This window comes from Oreochromis aureus, unplaced genomic scaffold, assembly GCF_013358895.1.
Source record: "Oreochromis aureus strain Israel breed Guangdong unplaced genomic scaffold, ZZ_aureus HiC_scaffold_79, whole genome shotgun sequence".
Taxonomy (NCBI): Eukaryota; Metazoa; Chordata; class Actinopteri; order Cichliformes; family Cichlidae; genus Oreochromis; species Oreochromis aureus.
This window is the reverse complement of record NW_024108977.1, coordinates 1-20,478: the sequence shown is the minus strand read 5'-3', so window position 1 is coordinate 20,478 and position 20,478 is coordinate 1. Positions and strand designations below refer to the sequence as shown.

The 20,478-nt window shown below is 39.9% G+C and overlaps 2 protein-coding genes across 2 annotated transcripts in view; both read right to left on the bottom strand.

Moving 5' to 3' along the window:
• Positions 1-4,524, bottom strand: part of LOC120437319 (sacsin-like) — a 37,097-nt gene extending 32,573 nt beyond the window's left edge. The window contains exon 1 of the mRNA XM_039607870.1: positions 2,044-4,524. Within this exon, the coding sequence (XP_039463804.1) occupies positions 2,044-4,524 (2,481 nt within the window). The remainder of the gene's footprint in view (positions 1-2,043) is intronic.
• Positions 4,525-6,344: 1,820 nt separating this feature from the next.
• Positions 6,345-10,294, bottom strand: LOC120437318 (sacsin-like). Its single transcript, XM_039607869.1, has 2 exons — positions 6,628-10,294; positions 6,345-6,359 (listed from the first exon to the last, which is right to left on the bottom strand). The coding sequence occupies exons 1-2, from the start codon at positions 9,793-9,795 to the stop codon at positions 6,345-6,347; spliced, it is 3,183 nt and encodes a 1,060-aa protein (XP_039463803.1). The 5' UTR covers positions 9,796-10,294.
• Positions 10,295-20,478: the final 10,184 nt, after the last annotated feature.

The window sequence follows — 20,478 nt, the reverse complement described above, 5'->3', positions numbered from 1 at the left end:
ATCTCAGCTTAGCATAGATGTCTTTTGTATGTTCATCTCAGCCACAGCTCATGAATTGTCGAAGTTTAACTTCAGGGAGGGAGTCAAAGTCAGCAAACTTCAGAGATTTTTTTCTGTCAGATTTTACTGGTAATACTGGATACAGTTTTTATGTCACACTGGCCATTGACATGTTAACATTAAATGATGCAGTGATAAAGTGAAATCACATTACAGACACTGTTAGTGTAAAGTAGGTAATCTTTATTCCTTTAAGAATTCCTGAATATAAATGAACAAGGAATGAAACAAAGTAATAATCCATACTTATTATATACTTAATTATAGTAATATTAGCTAACCCTTCACCCCTATTTAGAAATATGACAGGCATTGTCATTTCTTTTATTTCATAAGAAAACTTTTATTAAATAATAATAATAAGTTGTGACAGATTTCCGCCAATTTCTTTTGCATTTGCACTTAACATGACAAAATTACATGCTCAGTATCTTCTGTCACCAAAAGTTATGAATGTTTCTGAAAAAAGAAAAAAAAAAATTGTATAGCAAATTCATAAAGTATTATACAGTCATTATTAATGTTTTAAACATAAAAATTATACCTGATTCTCAATAGTAATAAGTGTCTAAAATGTAAGAACAACTAAGAATATCTCCAAATACATTAGACAGAACTTGTACAGTAGTTGTAGCGTCACTCAGGAAGTAGTCATAGCTGTTTAAAACATCAAAACCTTCATATTTGCCTTATATAAATGTTACATTACAGTAAGTATATTGTTCCCCAGGAGGTATTTAACAAACAATAATGAAGTGGTCCAGTGACCCCACAATCCTAAGAGTAGTCAAAATATTCTTTGTATGCAATATTTGATATATGCATTTTCAAAACAAAACAAATCAAAACAAAACACAGAATATATCAATATCACAAATGAGCAGCTATAAATGATAGCAATGTCATACAGTGATTACAACTTTTCTCAGTGATTATTCATGAATGTGCACAAAAAACCTTTGATGTTTATACTTCATACTAACATCATTCGGTGATCATTACTGAGAAAAATAATACAACTTAAATTCAGTTTGGTTGTGATGTTAAATAATATTTCAGTTTTACACTGTGGATATCATCCTTTTTAACATGTAGGAAAACAGTTACACAGACCAATGCCTTGTCTGTCTTAAGTCCTTAATTCACATATGCTTCTATTTTATTAAGGAGCTCAGATGCCTTGTTCAGTGCCAGCATTTCATTCTCTGATCTGAATTGTCCGTTCGGTATGTGGGGATATGGATGGCAGTTGGGATATTGAGTCCTTTTGGGATCCACCCCGAGTGTCTGCAGGTTTTTCACAATCTCAGGCAGATCTCTCAGTTGGGGGCTGTAGCGGGAAACTTGTGCAGCAGTGGCTGAAATTGAGCTGCTGTTGGGGTGTTGTCCATTTCTTTTATAGCATGCTGCTATGAGAGACTTTTCCACTGCTTGATGAACCTTAAAAAGACACCACTCTGTGCTCCCTCCACCAGTGTCTTTGTGAGCTGCATTGAGATCGCAGCGAGCCTGTCTACACCAGCGTCTGACCTCTTCTCTGTCTGGCCTTGGGACATTTTCATTGTGGGTCCAGAAGTTGTAGGAATGGAAACCTCTATAGCCTCTAGAGAACCTCTCTCGACTATTTCTGTGATACCTGGCCTCCTGATTCCACTGTTAATAGAAATTTGTATTTCTGCTTGAAAAGGTCAAGCCTGCAGCTTTGGCTTTGCTGAGCTCATCAATTCGATTCTGTAAATATTTGAATGCCTCATTGGTGAAAGACTGGCAATTTTTGTCAGGGTGCCACCTGAGGTACAGTCTCTTGATGGCTTTGTGCCTCTCCTCCTCAGAAAGCCTCCAGATCTCTGCCAAACATTTATCAATTTCCCTTTTAGCTTCCTCAACAGATGCCGGTAAGGAATTTAGTGATGGTTTAGAATAATGTGGCACAGCTCCTGCCAGTGGTTCCAGCTTCATGCAAGTGTTTTCTTCTGTTTTTACCTTCTTTTCTCGTTTAAACTGAAACAGATCAACACAGCTGACTTCAATGGGCTCATCTTCTCCAATATCTACTTTGTATCTCCATGAATATCGTCCATTGTGACCAGGCAGTTCTTCAACAATAACTGTATAAATGTATTTGTCATCAATGCTGTAGCCAACATATTCCCCCTCTTCAAAGTTGTTGAGGACATTCATGTCCAAACAATCATGCCATTCTCCTGGAATCTCTGTCCCAGGGGCTGGTAGGCTAAAAGAGGAACTTTCAGTTTCAGCACTGTCACGGATCTGATTTTTAGCCAGAGTTTTCCGAATATCTTGCAGATCATCACACATGAGGAGTTGTGCCAGCACTGGAAGATGAACCAATGCAATTCTGTTTCCTAAAAGAACATTAATCTCCTTTGTCAGTGTCATGATGACTTCATTTATCACTTTGAGAGCCATCTCATCATTGTGCTTCAAGTAAAAGGTGCATCCTTGTTGCCCTCGTTTCACAAAAACATCTGTTTCTTCATCAGTTTTGGGAAGTGGCTGTTTATCAAGCCAGAGAGCTGTTTCCAAAGTTTTGCAGCACAAAATTTGTATACTGCCAAAAGTCTTCTCACACATTTTAGTGGCATCTTCTTGTGTTATTTTGCCTTGAGAATTCTCTCTAATAAAACAAATTAATCCATATTTAAAGGCTCCTGAGGAGAGATGTTTATCAAACCATCCACTAAATTCACAGCCAGTCCCAAGTTCACAAGGCTGCATCTTTGATTCCACAACTCTTTCCTCTGTGAACTCAGACAGCATCTTTGGCTGAAATTTCTGAGGCAGCAGTTCCAACAGCTGATGATGCTTGTATTTGTCGTTGCCCAAATAACATTCACTGAGTTTCTCAAGCAGCAGGAACTTGTTCTCCAGTGCTTCTTCCAACCTTTTGGTCTCAAACACTGTGTCGTTGTAGCAGAGTGTGGATGATGGGTATAATGTACCATCTACTGCAGGAAGATACAGAGTCTCCACATTTTCAAGAAGCTTCTGGTTTCCCTGAATTCTGATTAACTTAAACAACTGCTCAACAGCTCGTTTCACAGTTCTCAGCTGGTTCAAATGTAGTTTCTTTTTATCACAGGAGTCAGCGTAAACTGCTGCCAAAACATTACAGTATTGCTCTGCAGTAGCTTCGTTCTTCACACCAATTTTCTGAAAGAACGGTGCATACATTGCATCTTCTGGAGTAATCTTGTACAGATATGGTCTGAAGTCCAGATCATAGGAGAGCGACAGACACACGTCATCAGGCCTCATAAGTTTTGTGTCTTTTTCAACCAACACAACAGGAAGACCAGCCAGCTGGTTTCCTTCAAATCTTTTTGCTTGCAGGTAAGCGTAGGAACTTCTGAACACTTCAGCTCGTGTTTTTATCAGCTGGTCAGTTTCACATGATGACTGACAGATGTTTCTTATGTTACTGGTTACACAGTTTGGAGGTGGTTCCTCATGAGCTCCTGCATTTTTTATCATTTTCTGAAGACTTTGTGACATAAATGGTAGGTCTATAATTGGCATGGAGGTCCAAATCAAATCTTGATGCTCAGTTTTTTTGTCAATCAACGAGCCTCTAATTTTAACAGTAGTTCCTTCAGCAGCAAATGGTCGGTGGTAGTTGGACAGTTCTTTTCGAATCAATACTGGAAAAATGAATTTGATGTCAGCAATGCTTTCCAGCAACCTTTCCTTGTTGTCTTTGGCATCACATGCTTTATACAAGGCTTTCCTGAAAAGTAATGATGATTTCAGTTTCAGGTCTTCAATTCTTCCTTTTCCTTTTGCTTTTGATTCCAGCTGGTGTGCAAAATGTATTATCTCATCGTTTGACACAACATGCTTCATTCCAAATTCTCTGACTAGCCGCTTTGCTTTTTCTGTTGTGTAGTAATCTCCGTCACACAACTCAGTCCAAAATCTGTCAGGTACAAATTTCTCTTGAGGCAGCATTTGTTTGTACAGCTCCACACTCTCATCAAAGTAGTATGATGCAGGCTCCAGTCTACCTTGAGAACTGCGAATCAGTTTCACCGTCTTCAGTGAGGAGATGATAGTTTTCTTGTCCTCTGAAGAGTAATGTAGTGACAGCAACAGTTTGAAGCTGTGAAGAATCTGTGTCTCTGTGAGTTGGTGTACAGCAGGCAGAATGAACTTCATGAAATACTGCAAATCATCCAGGACCTGAATGTTGAGTGTTTCTGACAGCTTGTAGTTCTCGAGGTTGTACTTGAGAAAAATGCTGTTGCTGTTGGGCAGGTTGAACAAATCTGGAAATCGCACTGAATATTTGATGTCGAGAACATAAACCTGTTTAGTTCCATCAATCCTCACTCGTTCACCATGTGTTGTTTCAAATATTGGTAAGGATTTTAGCTTCCTCACATACTCTTGGTTGTATTCGGGTTTGGATAATCCCGACTGGAGGAAGATCTGAAACTCTTTCATATCATCATTTGAAAGGTGGGAAAATTCTGAGTGATTAATGTTGTACACTTGATCCAACACTGAGCTTTGATCATCTACATCGAGAAGCTCATGCTGTAGATATGAATGTCCGTCCATCTCAAAAAAGAAAGCACGATCAAACCTCATAAAACCAAGTTTAAAGAGGATGCCTGATATGTCTTTGTGTTTCTGTGAGGCAAACACAACACTTGACATGTGTTTCATTGTTTGCAGCAAGTGCTTGTTGTTCAACCTTGGACACACAACAGGTAAAATGTAGCAGTCGCTGAAGGTTTTCTTCACTTCACTTAGTGTCAGACTTGACTCGTCATCTCTAGATGTTGGTAGTTTAATTTCACTCATTATGAACCTCCAAAGTGATTTCAGCCACTTCAACATTTTCTCATTTGGGACATGAAGACCACTGTGTGGATCAACATAGCAGTTCTCAAGAAGAAGCTGAATTAATGGTTTCAGATATTTCTCTGAGCAGGGCAATGTCATTTTTTGGATGAGTTTTAAACTTTGAAGAAGTTCAATGTGCTCTTTGTTTGTCTGATAGTCTGCAAATTCGTTCTCGTAGTGAAAGAAGAGATCTTCATATCTTGATATCAACTTGGGTGACTGGGAGTTGAAAACTGTCAATATTTTCCCTTTTGTGAGAAGAAGTGGAAGCCCATCAAGTAAATTTGAATTGTCCTGGGTGACCATTTCTGAGGAGAAATCTTTTAAACAAAAACTCAAGAGCTCCGAACATCTTTTCTCATCTTTGATCAAAGTGGCACTTATGGGTAAAGGCAAATCCTCATCTGTTTGGGTTGGATCATTGAGAGGTTTTGCTCGTAGAAAAGTCTGCACAGTGGAGGGACTGACCTCTTTCACTTCAACACCAGCATCTGTGAAACTTGTCCAAATCTTCTGCATGTTTGTGGAATAAGGAACCAGCTTCATTCCAAGATCTTCCAAAATGTTGTTCAGCTTGAAATTTCCTGAGGTTGTCAGAAAAAGTGACTTAATAGAGTCTGTTTCGCTGACATTACACCAGTCAAATGAGTATTCTTTAATTTTTTTATCTGCAATTTTCAGTGTTGAGCTCTTCATCACAGGGATTACATCAAGGCCTTTTTCTTTCAGTGATCTGTATACTTCATGTATCATTTCATGCCAGTCTGGGCAAACATCCTTGGACACAGTTGGCCAAAAACACAAGTATTCTGCACTGAAACATGAGTCACTTGCAACTGAAACTTTCTTAGCTGCAATGCTGCACCTGATGTAATGCAGGAGATCTGCATAAAGCGGAGCAATGACGTGCTGTTTCAAAGACTCATTCCAGTTTGATTTCTTACTCTTCCCATCTTCTTTCCAAAGGCTTCTCCTGGCAGAATCAACCTCAAAGTTTCCATTGACATGTACTGGCAGTCCAGTTTTCCCTGGCAAAGGAAGTGAACAAAAGGCTTCTCCTTTAGAATCCATGACACTGGACCCTTTTGTGTTCACACGTGCAGCTAATGATGCTTGGGGAAGTTTTTCTGATAGTTTTAATTCAAAGCTGTCTTTGAAGGAGCCAAACTGTTCTGCAACAATCCACTTACTTTGTCTTTTATCTGAGGTGGAAATCGCAGTTTCATAGAAAGTCTTGTGCGGTGATGCTGTTTTGTCTGATTGCAGTGCATTTTGTAGATGTTTTACAAAAGCATCTTTTTCTTCCCGACTTTTCTGTGGTAGATGTTTTTCAACCTCAAAGATGGTTTTAAGTTCTTGTGAATCTTTATTGATTTCATGGACTTTGATTTTGCAGATGTTTTTCAGAAAGAGAATTAGTCCTTCAGGATCTTCAGACAGGGCAGAGCACAGTTCTTTCATGTCGCGGTCAGTGACTCCTTGCTGTGATATTTTGGAGGTATTTGCATTTGTACCCATCCTCAGAGGTAATCTGAACATGGTGCCGTCTTTAAGAGAAAATTTGTCTGGAAGAAAGGATTTGTAGACATCTACGTACATTTCTTTGAAAGTATCTGCTAGTTTATAGCCAATGCCATATCGTTCGTTATTTGAATGATTTTCAATGTATTTTTGATTGGGGTCAGAAATGCAAAGTACTTCATCTCCTGTAAGGATCGAAGGACAGTCAGTCAGATGGTAAACAGACTTGAATCCAACTCCGTACTTCCCTATCTTCCCTGGGGTGTTGTGCTTTCCTCCCTCTCCCAGCTGTTGAATTCCCTTAATGTCAGCATCTGAAAACACTTTGTTGTTGAACACACAAAGTGCTGGACCCTGGAGATTGTTCCATTTCTTCCCAAATGTTTTTACTTTCCCATGTTGTCTTTTGTCCCAGATGAAGTGAATTTCTGTTGCTTCTGCATCATCAGCATTTTGGATGAGCTCTTTAAGGATATCCTTCTTTGATGGATAGGCTGAAATTATGTTTTTAATACGAACAGTGAGTTCTTCCCTCTGTTCAAACTCAAAAGCTAATGGTGAAGGGTCATCAACTATGTGGGTTTCCAGAGAATGATGCCTTGTTGTTTTGATTCCAAGGTGGCGAGCCATAACACGTGGGATGTTCTCGTGACATAATGTGACACCTGCAGTGAGTGGCTTCCACGGGCTGTCATTGTAAAATAGCTCACTAGCAAACTGCAAAACTCCACGCTCATTGGGTATCAGACAGTCATGCATGATTTTGACTTCGGCCTCAAAAATCCCTTTGTTTAAAATTGTGAAGACAACTGAGAGATCACTCTTTGGTAGGGGTTTGTTTCCATGTTGAGCTTTTAATTCCTGCAACACAGTTAGAAACTGAGTGATCGTGAATTGTTTTTCAACACCTATACATTTCCAGAGGTTCCTGAAGCTTGTGAAGGCAGCTGGAAGTACGTGGAGATAGGGCTTTGCTTCAAATTGCCCGTTCTCAGCTACACGATAAACATTCACAAATGTATCGCCAATGAGGATGAATGGAAATGAACTCGCTTGTTGTGAAATGTAAGTGGCATTTCCAGAGTCACAGATCCACTTGTCCAGACACTTATAGCACTCAAATGCTATTTTGTAAAGCATGGCTCTGTCAATGGAGTGTGCTTGTTTGCTTCCTTCATGCAGCTGCTGGCGCACCACCTCTGGCTTCGGAGTGCTGTTCACGCCCAAGATCTGTAGGACTGGATCACTGTGGTGTATTTTCAAATTACTATTATCCAGCACTGGTTGTGTCATGTTAACGAGAAGGGAGCATTTGTCACTAAAAACATCAGTGGGCCTTTTAAGTGTTACATTTCCTTCCATTTTTGCATCACCAGGTGAATATGCTGGAAGAAATGCAGTTGTCCTGAGTGTTTTCCAGTGGTGAGAGTCTTTATCATAAATGTGATTCTTCATCAGTTCAAAAAGGCACTTCAAGTGGACAAATGCTTTATTTTTGTCAATGCTCCAGGTTTTATTAATTGTGCCTGCTTTCTCTGTGATGTCTTCCAATGGGAGATGATCATTTGCCATACCGAGTTCCAACAAACGCTGAATCCTTTTTGGAGATCTGAAGTCATTTTCGGATCCATCAAGCAAGCGTCCCTCTTTGAGTTCAAAAAGACAGGCCACTTTCCCTGATGGATTTACAAGTTTCCTGACATGTTGGAGCTGTCCACCCTTTGTGGGTATGCATGGATGGCAGAGCAGCAGATTGTCAATTTCTTTGATATGAAGGTCAATAGCATGCAGCACAAGGGTATCTCTACTCTTCGAGTCCATTGTAGTTAGGTTACTGAACACTGCTTCTCTGTAGAACTTCTCCCAGTTCCAGGTCCTGTTTTGTAAAACCTTTTCTAGGCCAGCCTGTTTGAAAGTATTTCTCAGCCACAGTGGAAGAGGAACAACATGATTGGGTCCTTTTGCATATTTCTGGCAAACTTGCACTGCAAGGTCACCAATCTTTTCATCATTTTCAATGCTCTCATGTAGAAATATGGCATTGTTCATTGAGAACCATTGTTCTCCATCACTAAAGAGCTCTGGACCAACAGAGTCATCAACAATGGTTGAGTAAAATGCATCCACTAAAGGCTTGAAAGTTTCAGTCACTTTCTCTCTCTCAGGCCAAAAGTTGTAATAACAGTAACTCACCAGCTGCTTAGTTTCTGACATTTTCTTTAGTGCCTTGAGTACAGTAACATATGCTGTCACTACTGGATCCTGAAGGAGAGCTTTGTTCCAGTCATTTTTCACTCCAGTTTCCCACAGAGCTTTTCGGTTGCTTGTCACCGCAAATGTGCCATTTACATTGACAGGAAGACCTGTGTGAATGGGAAGAGGAAGGAAGCAAAAGGCCTGTCCAACAAGATCTGTTTGTAATGTGGTGAATTTTCCAGTTTCCGGATCATTTTGCAAAGGCACAGCAATCCCTCCAATTGGCAAAGAGAAACTGGTCTGCTTGTTTTTGTGAAGGGCCATTTTCAAGGACTCATCTGTCCCAAAGCAGTTGTACAGGAGCCAGAACTGAAGTTTAGTTTCATTAAACTGCTGACTGGATATTTGGATAATTCTGACTGTGCAAGATTCAATTAGTCCTTTGCATTTACCATCAAGTTTCATCAGTGATTTCTCAGCATGACGTTGCTTGGACACACTGGTGTCATCAGGAATCTCCATTGCACTCACAGTGGTTTTGGACACAGAGAAGATGGTCTCTATTTCATTATCTCTTGGTGGAGTTGATCCATTGTGTGGGATATTTTGGAGGGATAATGTAATGATGTTCTTCAAAAAAAGCAGATGGGTTTGTGAATTCTTAGAAAAGAGATGATGAAAATCAAGGATATTGTGTTTTTGATACACTTTTGGGTTTATTTCTGATTTGACAGCTTCTTCTGCACTTCGGAAAGGTAGTTTGATCAGAGTTCCTGGATAGGGTTCAGGAGGACTTTTTCGGGTAAAATTACAGTCAAAAATGTTTTCATATGATCCAAACTGACCAGGAAAACAATGAAAGAGTCGCTGTTGAGAGAGATCCAGCTTGATTCCAGGATTTGTTTTGTGTTTGATATGTTTTGTGAGATGAGTAACATTTGGATCAAGTATGAGGAGAGTGTTGCCACTAAGGATGGAGGGGACATCTGTCACATGATACACAGTGTTGAATCCAAGTCCAAACTTTCCAATTTTTTCCACTTTGTTTTCCTTTGAGGCTGAGCCAACTCTGACAATATTTTTCCAATCCTCTGGTGTAAACTGCTCATTATTAAAAGCCCAAAGACAAGGTCCCTGACAAAGAGCCATGTCAGGGTCAATCAGGCTTTCAGGGGCATCTCTGTGTACTCTGAAATCCACCAAGAACTTGCAAACATCTGCCCCAGCATCCTCTGCATTCTGGATGAGCTCTTTGAAGATGTCACTGTCTTCATCATACTCTTTAAGAATGTTTTTATCCTCATTGTTATTGGTTCAGATTGTCCACACTGTTCTATTCCTATCTCCTCTGGATCAAGGATGTGGGTACTGAGAAAACGAATTTCCAGCCATTCAGCCGCTGCTTTTGGGATTTCCTCATGTATGACATAAATTTCCTCTTCTCTGCAGTTTAGTTCTTTTAGTCCAGTTTTGCTTACATCACAGAAAAGAGCTGTTGATCGTGGTTTAAGGGTAAATTTTCCTCCCTCAGCAATAACTGGCACTGGGATGTCATCCTGAACTGTTTTCTTCTCTTTCCAGAGCCAGTTGAGAATTTCTATTGACACTTTGACCTCTGAGGAACTTGCAAATGGCACTTGTCTTGCTTCAACAGTTTCCTGGATGGAGTACAGAATGCCCAAAATGTCTTCATTGGAAAGAACTTTTCTCAGGCCAAACTTCTGAAGCAGCTTTTTGTATGGCAAAAATTCCTTCGGCATCTTCCCAATGTAAGAACTCAGATCTAGATTATTTGGGTATTCAAGAACCAGATCCTGGGGTGCAACAAACTGGTTGTGAGTCCATAGCCAACATGTCTCCTTGCTCATCATTGTAACAAATACAGAGACATTGTCTTGCATGTGTTTGTAAATGCTGTGCAGCTGTCTTTTGAAGTCTACATCTGTGTCAGGATTAACCATTTCCAGTGCTTTTGATTTCAAGACTGACAGATTTTCAATCACTTTTTCAGGTGGTGGTAGGTCTTTGAGACTAAGGCTGTTGCTAACTCTGTCACTGAGCTTCCCTGTTAGTGGCATTACATGTCCAACAATGTCCTTATACACAGAATGTCTTATTTCATTTGGGCAAAACAAATAATACTTCTGAGATTTATCACTGAATTGTTGGTTACTTCCAGGTTGTTCACATGGGATCCATTTAAGCATTTTGAGGCAATGAATTTGTCTGTGAGAAAACTTTGACAGTAAATCATTACTTTCCAACATTCCCAACAGAACCTGAGCTCTTCTTAGAGCCTCGGTTTGTGAGTTCACACACAGTTTGTCAGTCAGGGTGGCAGCATGTAGCAAATGTTCAGGTGAGACATCTATCTCTTTATTCAGTAATCCGATTTCTGTTAAGCTTTCCAGCATCTGCAGTGAATGAGTGTATGAAGGCGGTGGAAAGAAGTCTGACTCAAAGATGACTTTAAAAGTCTGAACTCTTGGATCAAAAAAGTCAGAGGCTTTTTTCAGCTGTCCATTCACCTCAATGAAGCTCAAGTCCTTACAGCTACATTTCAGGGATTCGTTTTGTGAGAAAAGCACCTTACCATGCTGTAAAACCCAAGTCATTGTTTTGTTAGTGTCTTCACTGCTACAATTCCCTTTCCTTATGCTGTCAACAAGAACATTGGCTGCTTCGGCGGTGTCCAACAGATGAATTTTGAGCATCTGTAACAGTCTGCGGTCAGTCTCAGTAGAACACTGGATTATGGAATCAGGCATAGGGAGCTCTGTTGGTACTGTTAGGCCTGAGATCAGAAGCACAGCTTGTTTTGATTGAGCTGCAACACTGAATCCTTTCATGGTTTGAAACAAAGGCAACTTCAACAGAAAACCTTTCTCTGTTTTTGAGAGAGAATCCAGATAAGAAAGATAATGTTTTAGTTCATTGCATGCTGTGTGAGAGGCAGATGTGAGTTCTGTGCTAAGATACTGGAAATCTAAATTCATCAGGACCTTCAAAACACTCCTTGGAGATGGGCACAGCACGTACGAGTCAAGGTCTTCATGCTTGAGCCACTCATTTCCTCTCACCACTGTCCCACCAACTTTGTTCATCAGCTGAGCTATTCGGTCTGGCAAACTCAAATGCTTGTTTTTCTGAAAGATCAGAGTTGTGTCCTGCTGTAGTTTTGCTACTGATACAGTTTGACTGTGAGACAGATGACAGACTGGTATTAGAGGTATGTCAGTGAAAGGACTTAACTCATTAAAATGACTGTTGAGAAACCTCCAGAATTCTTGAAACCAATCTAAAGGTGGATGCTGACTGTTGCTGTTTTCCCATGCAACAAGGTTCTTCCCTGTCTGTTTCCAGTCCGGTGGCAAATACCTCCTTGTATATTCAGCTACATGGGATGCATCAATACTGATGACCCTGAAGAAACCTAAAGAACAGATTATAAAATAAAGAGAGATTTTAATTTCTGTGCTGTGATAAAATGTGTAGATGGCACATGGAAATGATTCTGAGGTTACTGCGTTCTATCAAATTACTTTGACTTACTTCTTCTGGCTAGTTGTATTAGATGGGTACTGCAGACTGGAGTGAGACTGTGTGGGATAAAGAGGTGATTGCAGAATGGCAGCAAGATTCTGCAAAAGAAGATAAGTTTGTTAATGCAATGTAACAAAAAGTCTAAAGAGCTTGGAAAGAAAAGCGTCTGGACTTCTTTAAGTTTCTTGAAGATGTTTCACCTCTCATCTGAGAAGCTTCTTCAGTTCTAAGAGCATTTGGTGAAGAGCTCCCGAGTAAAGCCCTATGGGAGTGTCCGCAAGAGGGTCATAGACCCGCTATTGATCCTCTGCCTAATCACACGAGCCAAGGTGTGAAAACAGGTTTGGGTCACAACCAGCCAAGGTTTTGGGTGAACCCATTGTGAAAACTAGCCCCACCCTATCATATGATTTACTGAGGTCAAATGGCCAAGTGGGCGTTAAGGCATCTGAGAAGGGATCTCGAAACTGGATTATAGATGGCAGACGGCTGCCAGATAGACAGTTGCAGATTAAAAGCTAAGTCTTGTCCACTCAGTTGTTCATCTGAGTCTAAAGGACAAGGGTCAGTCCTTCGAGGATGCCAATTGTTAGAGCCAATCCATAGAAAAATATTTTTGGTACTGTTTCAGTTATTATGTTACATGTTTGATTTGTATAAAATGTTATCAGGGAATATATGCAGTGTGTTTACATTTTGTCGGCTAAGATGAACATTGTACGGCGCATGTGTGGTAGCAGGTTAGAATGGAAGTGGACGTGGAAATGTGTGCTGTAGCAGCAAATAGTTTTTTGACCGTGACATCGTGATTTGTTTCTATGTACAAGTCAGAAAATAAACTTGAATAGCTCACATTAAGAAGTGGAAGAATTATTTTTTCAAGGTTTGACACAGAAATTCGCCACTACACCAATGTTCACATTTTGGACCGAGAAGACAGATGGTTTGAAAGAGGCGTAAAAGAAGCCATCTATGTCCACTGTGAACGACTGTGTAGGTCTCATTTATCTTTGAACAGAGGCAGTGGCTTGCGACACCAACTGTCTATCAACAGGGGGTCCATGACCCTCTTGGGGACACCCCCATAGGGCTTAAAATCTTAGACTCTCCAGTAATTTCTCTTAGAACTGAAGAAGCTTCTTAGATAAGAGGTGAAACTGTCAGGGTGCTGGGTCTGTGACCTAGCATTTTGAGTTATTTTGTATTTTTTATTACTTATGAGATAATGTTAAGTTCTGGTGTTATTATTAGTTCGTCTTAGTTGAAGTTTAGTCGAGTTTATGTTATCGTCCATGTCTCCTTGTTTATGAGTTTTTTTCTGTTTGTCATGTGTTATCTCCTTGTCTATGTAGGTTCCCCTTGTTTCTCTCTCCTCTGTGTCCCTCTCCCTTTCTTGCCCCCTCTTTGTCTCTTGTGTCAAGCTTGCATGTCCCTTCATAGTTTAGTTTCGCCCTTGCCTTGTTTTTCTGTTTTGGTATTCAGCCCAAATAAACAACCAGCTTTTTGTCAAACTTCAGTTCTTCTCTCCCATGTCTGCTTTTGGGTCCACACCTCAAACACACCGGCTGCTCAGCCTTGACAGAAATGTCTTCAAGAAACTTACGTCCAGATGCTTTTCTTTCCAAGCTCTTTAGACTATGATGACCTAGATGACCAAGAACTTTCACAGACAATATAACAAAAACAAAAGTAATGACATATGTTGAGCAACTTTGTAAGGAGCCATTTGGTATAGGAACATTCTTGGAAATCTGATAAGCCCAGTGCATCTTTCTACCATCTAATGGTGGTAGTACAACACTCACTGTCATGAACTGGCTGTTTACAGGCAGGAAAAGGACCCAAATGCAAACTCTCGGAGACAGGATGTAAACGAAAAAAAAAAAACAGCTTTATTTGCTGAATGGATAAGCGATACAAAACTAAACTGGGAAATGCTAAGGATAACACATGATGGAATAAAACACAAGGAGGAAACAAGACACAAGAACTCACACAACTAAATAAACACAGATGCACAGAGGGAGACAGAGGGCAAAGACACAAGGGAAATCTAATAAACCATAGTGAACAAAATAACCTAGGAACCATAGATTGCAAGTGAACTCAAACATAAGACAGAATAATCAAAAATGTACGAAAACTCAAACCACTGGGTCAGAAGGTAAATCAGATCTTTTGGGATGTTGATAAATTGACAGCCACTTTCTAAATATTCAGTCACAAATCAAATGTGACAGTATTCTCTGTAGTGACAGTAAGAGTGCTTAGTTTTTCCTGTATGCAACAAAATTTAAAGCAACAGCAATCAAACCAAATAAAACATAAGATGACAACATTAGTCATAATTAATATAACATTTATTTGAAATATTGATACATTTATGGAAACCCTACCTCTGAAATTCATGGCTGTCAATCAAAGCAGTGTCTTCCTCTCTATATGAAATATCTGAAAGAGCCATCACTGAGTGGAAGGAGGTGAAGACCCTCAAGTTCTTTGTATTGTTCATCACCCAAAATGTACTCAAAAGACTGAGTTTGTCATCTTTGGTGATGTTATCCACACCGGTCCTGTGGAGAATGGCCCTAAGGAATGCTGGAGTCACATGTTTTAGGGTAGAAGGGTTTGGGTGGCCTCATTTATAGCCTTTGCAACACTAGCTGGTAAAGTGACAAGATTTTCTCCACATGACACTAAAGCCCTTTTAATGGCAGACAATATGTTGGTGCTTGTTGGGCCATTGCAGGGAAAACAGCCTCTGATGGAGAGATAAACTGTCTTTCATCTTTAGCAAGAGAGAGGATGGCCACGTTCTGTCTGAATAAGTGATGAAAAACATCCAGAGTGAGAGCATGCCATTTTTCTTTGTGTTGCATCTGAGTGAGATCTGGCCACAGATTGTACACAGAGGAAACAGGGAGGATAGAGTTTTGGGCAAGTTTAATGGCATCTTGAATGATCTTGATGTATGCTTGTGGAAACACCTTCTTCATCAGCATTTCATTCCACAATGCATGTTCATCATGTCTCTGGTCTTCCTCTTGCCATTTGATGTGTCTTCTATTGTCTGTGAGGCCAAAGCATGCATTGACATAAACCGGGAGTCCTGTCTTATTGGATTCATTGTTTGGAAGGGGGAGAAAGCAGCTCAGTCTGCTCTGGCTACAGTCTCTCTTCTCACCACAGGGGAATGCCAGGTCAACTTGAGGTAAAAAGCTCAACTTCTTTGTAAGCAAATCGAGATCTTCTGCAACTCCCTCTTTCATGGTACATGTTGTCAGAAGCCACTTTGTCTCTTTTTGGTCTTCTGAACTCACAGTTATAACTTTGAACCTTGTTAGACCCTCAATGACTGACTCCTCTTCTGACTCTAAAACACCACCTGTGGGGACTGAAGATTTCACTTCAAGTCTGGTGTTAACAGCTCCATCTTCACTAATATGTAACAAGAACACAGAGGTGACATTTTTCAAGAAGAGGAGGCTCAAATCTGCATCTGCAATGAAGCTATCAAAAAGCTCAACCACTTTATCTGAGTCATACAGATTATCAGAAATTTCTGATGCTTCATTGCGTAAAGGAAATCTAAAAATTGTCCCATTGAAGTGCTGATCCTCCATGACAACTTTTGACCATCCATGTTCACATACAAGTGAGACTATATCTCTAAATGGTTGAAACTGATGATGCATATTCAGCAGAACTTCTTGGTCTTCAGAATCATCCAAAGACCACCGAAACCCTCCATTTCTCTCTCCAAATATTTTTTCTTGGGGATCCATCATGCCAAGATGCTCTGAACTCAATATACTTGGCACATCTGTGAACAAAGAAAGGACATGTTCCAGTTCATGTTGTTATAAAATACTTCTCATACTAACTGTGATAATTATAGATAATTTCACCTGTTATGTGGTAAACAGAGTTGAAGCCGATTCCAAACCTCCCAACTTTGCTTGGGTCATCACGCTTCACACTCCTTCCAGCCATCTGAATTCCTTGCCAGTCTTCAACAGTAAATGCAGCATTGTTGTAGGCATAGAGAGCAGGACCTTTGCAAAAACACAACATGCTCATGGCTCATGCTTAAGGCTGATACATCCTCTTCATATGATATTTTGATCTCTAACTGAGAATATTCTAACAGAAAGGCTGGTGTCAATGCAATGCTGTTGGGAATGTTTGAATTTCTGTTGAACATCGTGGCCACCGTCTGGTGTAAATGCAACTAGTTGTAATGCTAACGTGGACTTGCATCTGCTGTCTTAGTCTGCATATTATGATCAAGTTGCAACATGACTGAATATAAGAAACCTGAGATCCACTACCTAATAACCTAATAAGCATGCATCAACCTTTGAACTTGAAGATAGGGTGCCTGAAAAGAACCCACACAGACATGGAGAAATATAAAAGCTTCACAAGGAAGGGCCCCAGGCCAGATTCAAACCCAAGACCTCTTGTTTTTGAAAGGACATGAAAAATAAATGAGGACAGTGGTCTACAAACCAATGTGTGGCACCACATCTTTTATATTTTCTACCATCAGACTCTAATAACAAGCTTGTTGATCTTCCCAAAAAAACTCCCTCTAACATATTTATGATAATCTGGAAATCAAGAAAAAGAAAGTCCAACAGAGGCAAGCAGACAGGTCACCAGGCTATCCGGTCTTTAAGTGATGACATGACGAATCCTGCTTCTGGGCCTAAAGTAGTCTGCGTTTAATATGGCTTTTGTGTTGTTAACATGTTTAATGTTTTGTATTTTTTTCTATTTAATCTCAAAAAGCTCCTAAAAACAGTCAGTGATCACTGTTGACCTTCCTCGGCTTTTATTACCGCTAATCATTTATTTAAGCTCAGTTTTTAAAACCTTATGATGTAACTACTAGAGATGGCACGATACCACTTTTTCATGTCCGATACTGATATCATAAATTTGGATATCTGCCGATACCGATATGAATCCGATATAGTGTGTTTTTTAATCAATAAAACTGTTTTTTAATATCTTGCTGCATTTTGTATAAGTTCATACTCAAGTTTAAATGAATAACAACACTAAAGCTATTCTGTTATACCTGTATGTAAAAAAAAATACACTGCACCCAAAATATTTCATAGTTCAGCAACACTGATCAATCTAATAAACTTAAACCTACTCCATCCTCCCTATTCTGGTATTTTAAAGAGTACTTAGCAGAAATATTAAGCAACCTAACTAATAGGGTTGCAAACTCCCAACAAAAAAAAAAAAATAGGGAACCACCCCCACCCTCCACTTCATGATGCTTAATCGATGTAATCAACTTTAATTTGATGCAGGGTGAAAAAAAATGCACAGAAATAAATTATTTTCAAGAATAATTAAATAGATTCAACATCTTTTTTCAACAGAATTGCAGAATTCACAGATGGTACTTTCCCAAAGTACTATAGTACTATAGCTTACTAGGGTATATTAGACTTAACAGTTACTATATACAGTAATGGACTTCTATACATTTTACATCAGATTAAAACTTTGGGTGTAAGATTCAGATAATTATTTATTAAAAGCTAGATATTTTAAATGAGAATAAGAAAGAAAAGTATGTCTTTGTGCCCCTTTTCCCTGTTCATGCCCTATCGCCCCCTGGCTAAACTTTGCTAGATCCGCCCCTGCACAGTTACCAGCCGTCAGCTACGTGAAAAGGATCCTGGTGTAGAAAGTAATATTAAATAAATTCTAACAACTGCTTATCAAGCTTAAAGGTGCTGCTGTTGTTCCGCCGCTGGTTTCCTCTTTCTGGTGCAATGTGGACCAAAAACAAAGAAGAGAGACGGACTCTCGACAGAAAAGCCGATCAGCTGATCATTAAGCAGTTTCATGATTGAAGTAGCAGCAGGAGAGGGAGAGAGAGAGGCAGTCGCTCCATATATCGGTTGTTAAGCTTAACATGGGAACGCTTTACAAACATTCAGAGATGAACTTACACACTTGCTTTACTTCTCTCTGGGATAACTTTCTCGGAGATGAAATGCTGGTTTGGTAGAGAGGCTACAAATACACACAGCCGCTCTATCACGTGAGCACACTGCTCCGACATGCTACGGTTATGAGCCAAGTTACGCCGTGTTGCAAGTTTTGTGAGGTGTTTTTTTGATATTTAATGGATTGGATTACATTTTTTTATTCCTCGCCGATCCAGTAATTTAGGTCAGTATCTGACCGATACCGATACGTAATATCGGATCGGTCCATCTGTAGTAACTACAGCCCAGCCCATGCAGCAGTATATTAATGACCAACTTCATATTGTGGATGGATTACCTCAGTTGTTCTCTTGGCTGAAGTTTGGTCCGTTTACAGCATCCTGCCATGCGATTACATTTTTTCCTGACCACCGAGAATCCTCATGTTAACTTTTATCGAGTGGAAAAAAGTTAGCGTGTTTGTATTACATAGCTGTGTCGCTAGCGGTCACGTAGCACATCATTATATACCAGCTAGCCAAACTTCAGTAACCCTACAAACGTCACTGCTGTTTAGTTTTCTGTCTTCATTTATGTTGGAAGTGATAGCAGAGCCGTACGTTTGAATTTGTTTCCAAAATCCCTCAGTCAGGACATGCTATATTTTATTTAGATGGAAGCTAGCGAGCTAACTTCCTGCTAATTTCTAACTCCGTTAAATATCATAAATTCCGTTTTCATGGATGCCTGGATGTTAAACTCAATTGTTACACCTAGTAGAGCAGAATGCTGATCATTTTATTACAGATGAAAGACTTTAGACAGTGATGCCAGTGATTGTTTGACTGGACCTGCAGCGGAGTTTGAGTCCAGACACGGATAGTGACGTCAGACTTAAAGACCGGATTGCAGGGCTACAGGGCACAGGACCATTCAGATTCACACCTACAGCAAATCTAGAACTGCCCTATATTTCTGGCATGTTGTGTAGAAGTATTTGCCCCCTTCCTGATTTCTTAGGTTTTTTTTCATATTAGTCACAAATACATGCTACAGATCATCAAATTAATTTAACATTAGACAAAGATAGGTACATAAAGCCCTAAGTGGACATGTAGGCGCGCCTCTTCAGGAGAGGAGAAAAGAAGGGGGTCAAAAGCTTCTAGCTGCAATGGAGTGCATTGGAGATAAGGATTTTTGAGCACGAAAGGCCAGATTTGGCCTGAGTGTGACTCTAGAGCAGGGGTGTCAAACTCCAGGCCTCGAGGGCCGGTGTCCTGCAGGTTTTAGATATCACCCTGGGTTAACACATCTGAATCAAATGATTTATGCTGGCATTAGGTATTTTCTGTTCTGCAGTTTGCCCTCTAGTGTTTTTTTTTGTGTATTTTTACTCTGCAAGATCTAGCCAGAGGCAGTTTCACCTCTGTTAATCTGTTGCCATCCATGCCTTCACAAGTTGATAAACGGCATAATCTGTAAGTAAAATTGTTTGTTATCATTGAGACGACTTGTGTGCATTATTATTTGTTGTGAAAGCGTAATATAGTTTGTAGTTTGAATTTAATTTGAATGTGTGTATAACCTAAGCTAGTAAGGTTAAGCTAGCTCATATGCCATGTGGTTTCTTTAACATTTTGATCATGAGCGTGATTTCATTTAATGTTTCATTCAGGCACTCACTAAGCAGATAAATATTGTGCTCATATTTTTGAATATGTGACTTACTGTGGTGTGTGTGTTGTGTTGTATATTGATGCAATATTTTTATTGGTTTATTTCTGGTTTTGTCAACAGTTTCACACTTTTTCCTTATTAAATCATCCAACTCAACACATCGGCCTGTTCCTTGGATTTTGATTAGAGAGTATTTAGCTGTCTGTATAGCTGAGTCTACGTTCATGAGGAAAACACTTAGTGAGGACAGATCATGATTAGTTCATTACCAGGCCTCTGGAGAACTTCAAGACATGGTGAGGAGGTAATTTAGCCTTTTAAATCAGCTGTGTTGGATCAAGGACACATCTAAACCCTGCAGGACACCTGCCCTTGAGGCCTGGAGTTCGACACCTGTGCTCTACAGTTATCCTCGTGAGTCAGATGCACTGTTTGTGTATTGACAGTGCATCAATATCAATGGCACGCTTCACAGATGCGAGAGCCAGGAGAAATGTAGTCTTCAAAGACAGAATTTTCACATGGCTTTGTGAATCAAATGGTGAAAATGCCCCAGCACCAGGGATAAATACCATGTGGGGACGAGAGGTTTAGACACCGGATAGAGTCGTCATGCCCTTTCATAAAGCGGTGGACCTACGGTGATGGCTCA

Excerpts from the sequence above, each read along its gene's own strand:
- LOC120437318 (XM_039607869.1), bottom strand. The coding sequence starts at position 9,795 with ATGGCTCTTTGTCAGGGACCTTGTCTTTGGGCTTTTAATAATGAGCAG.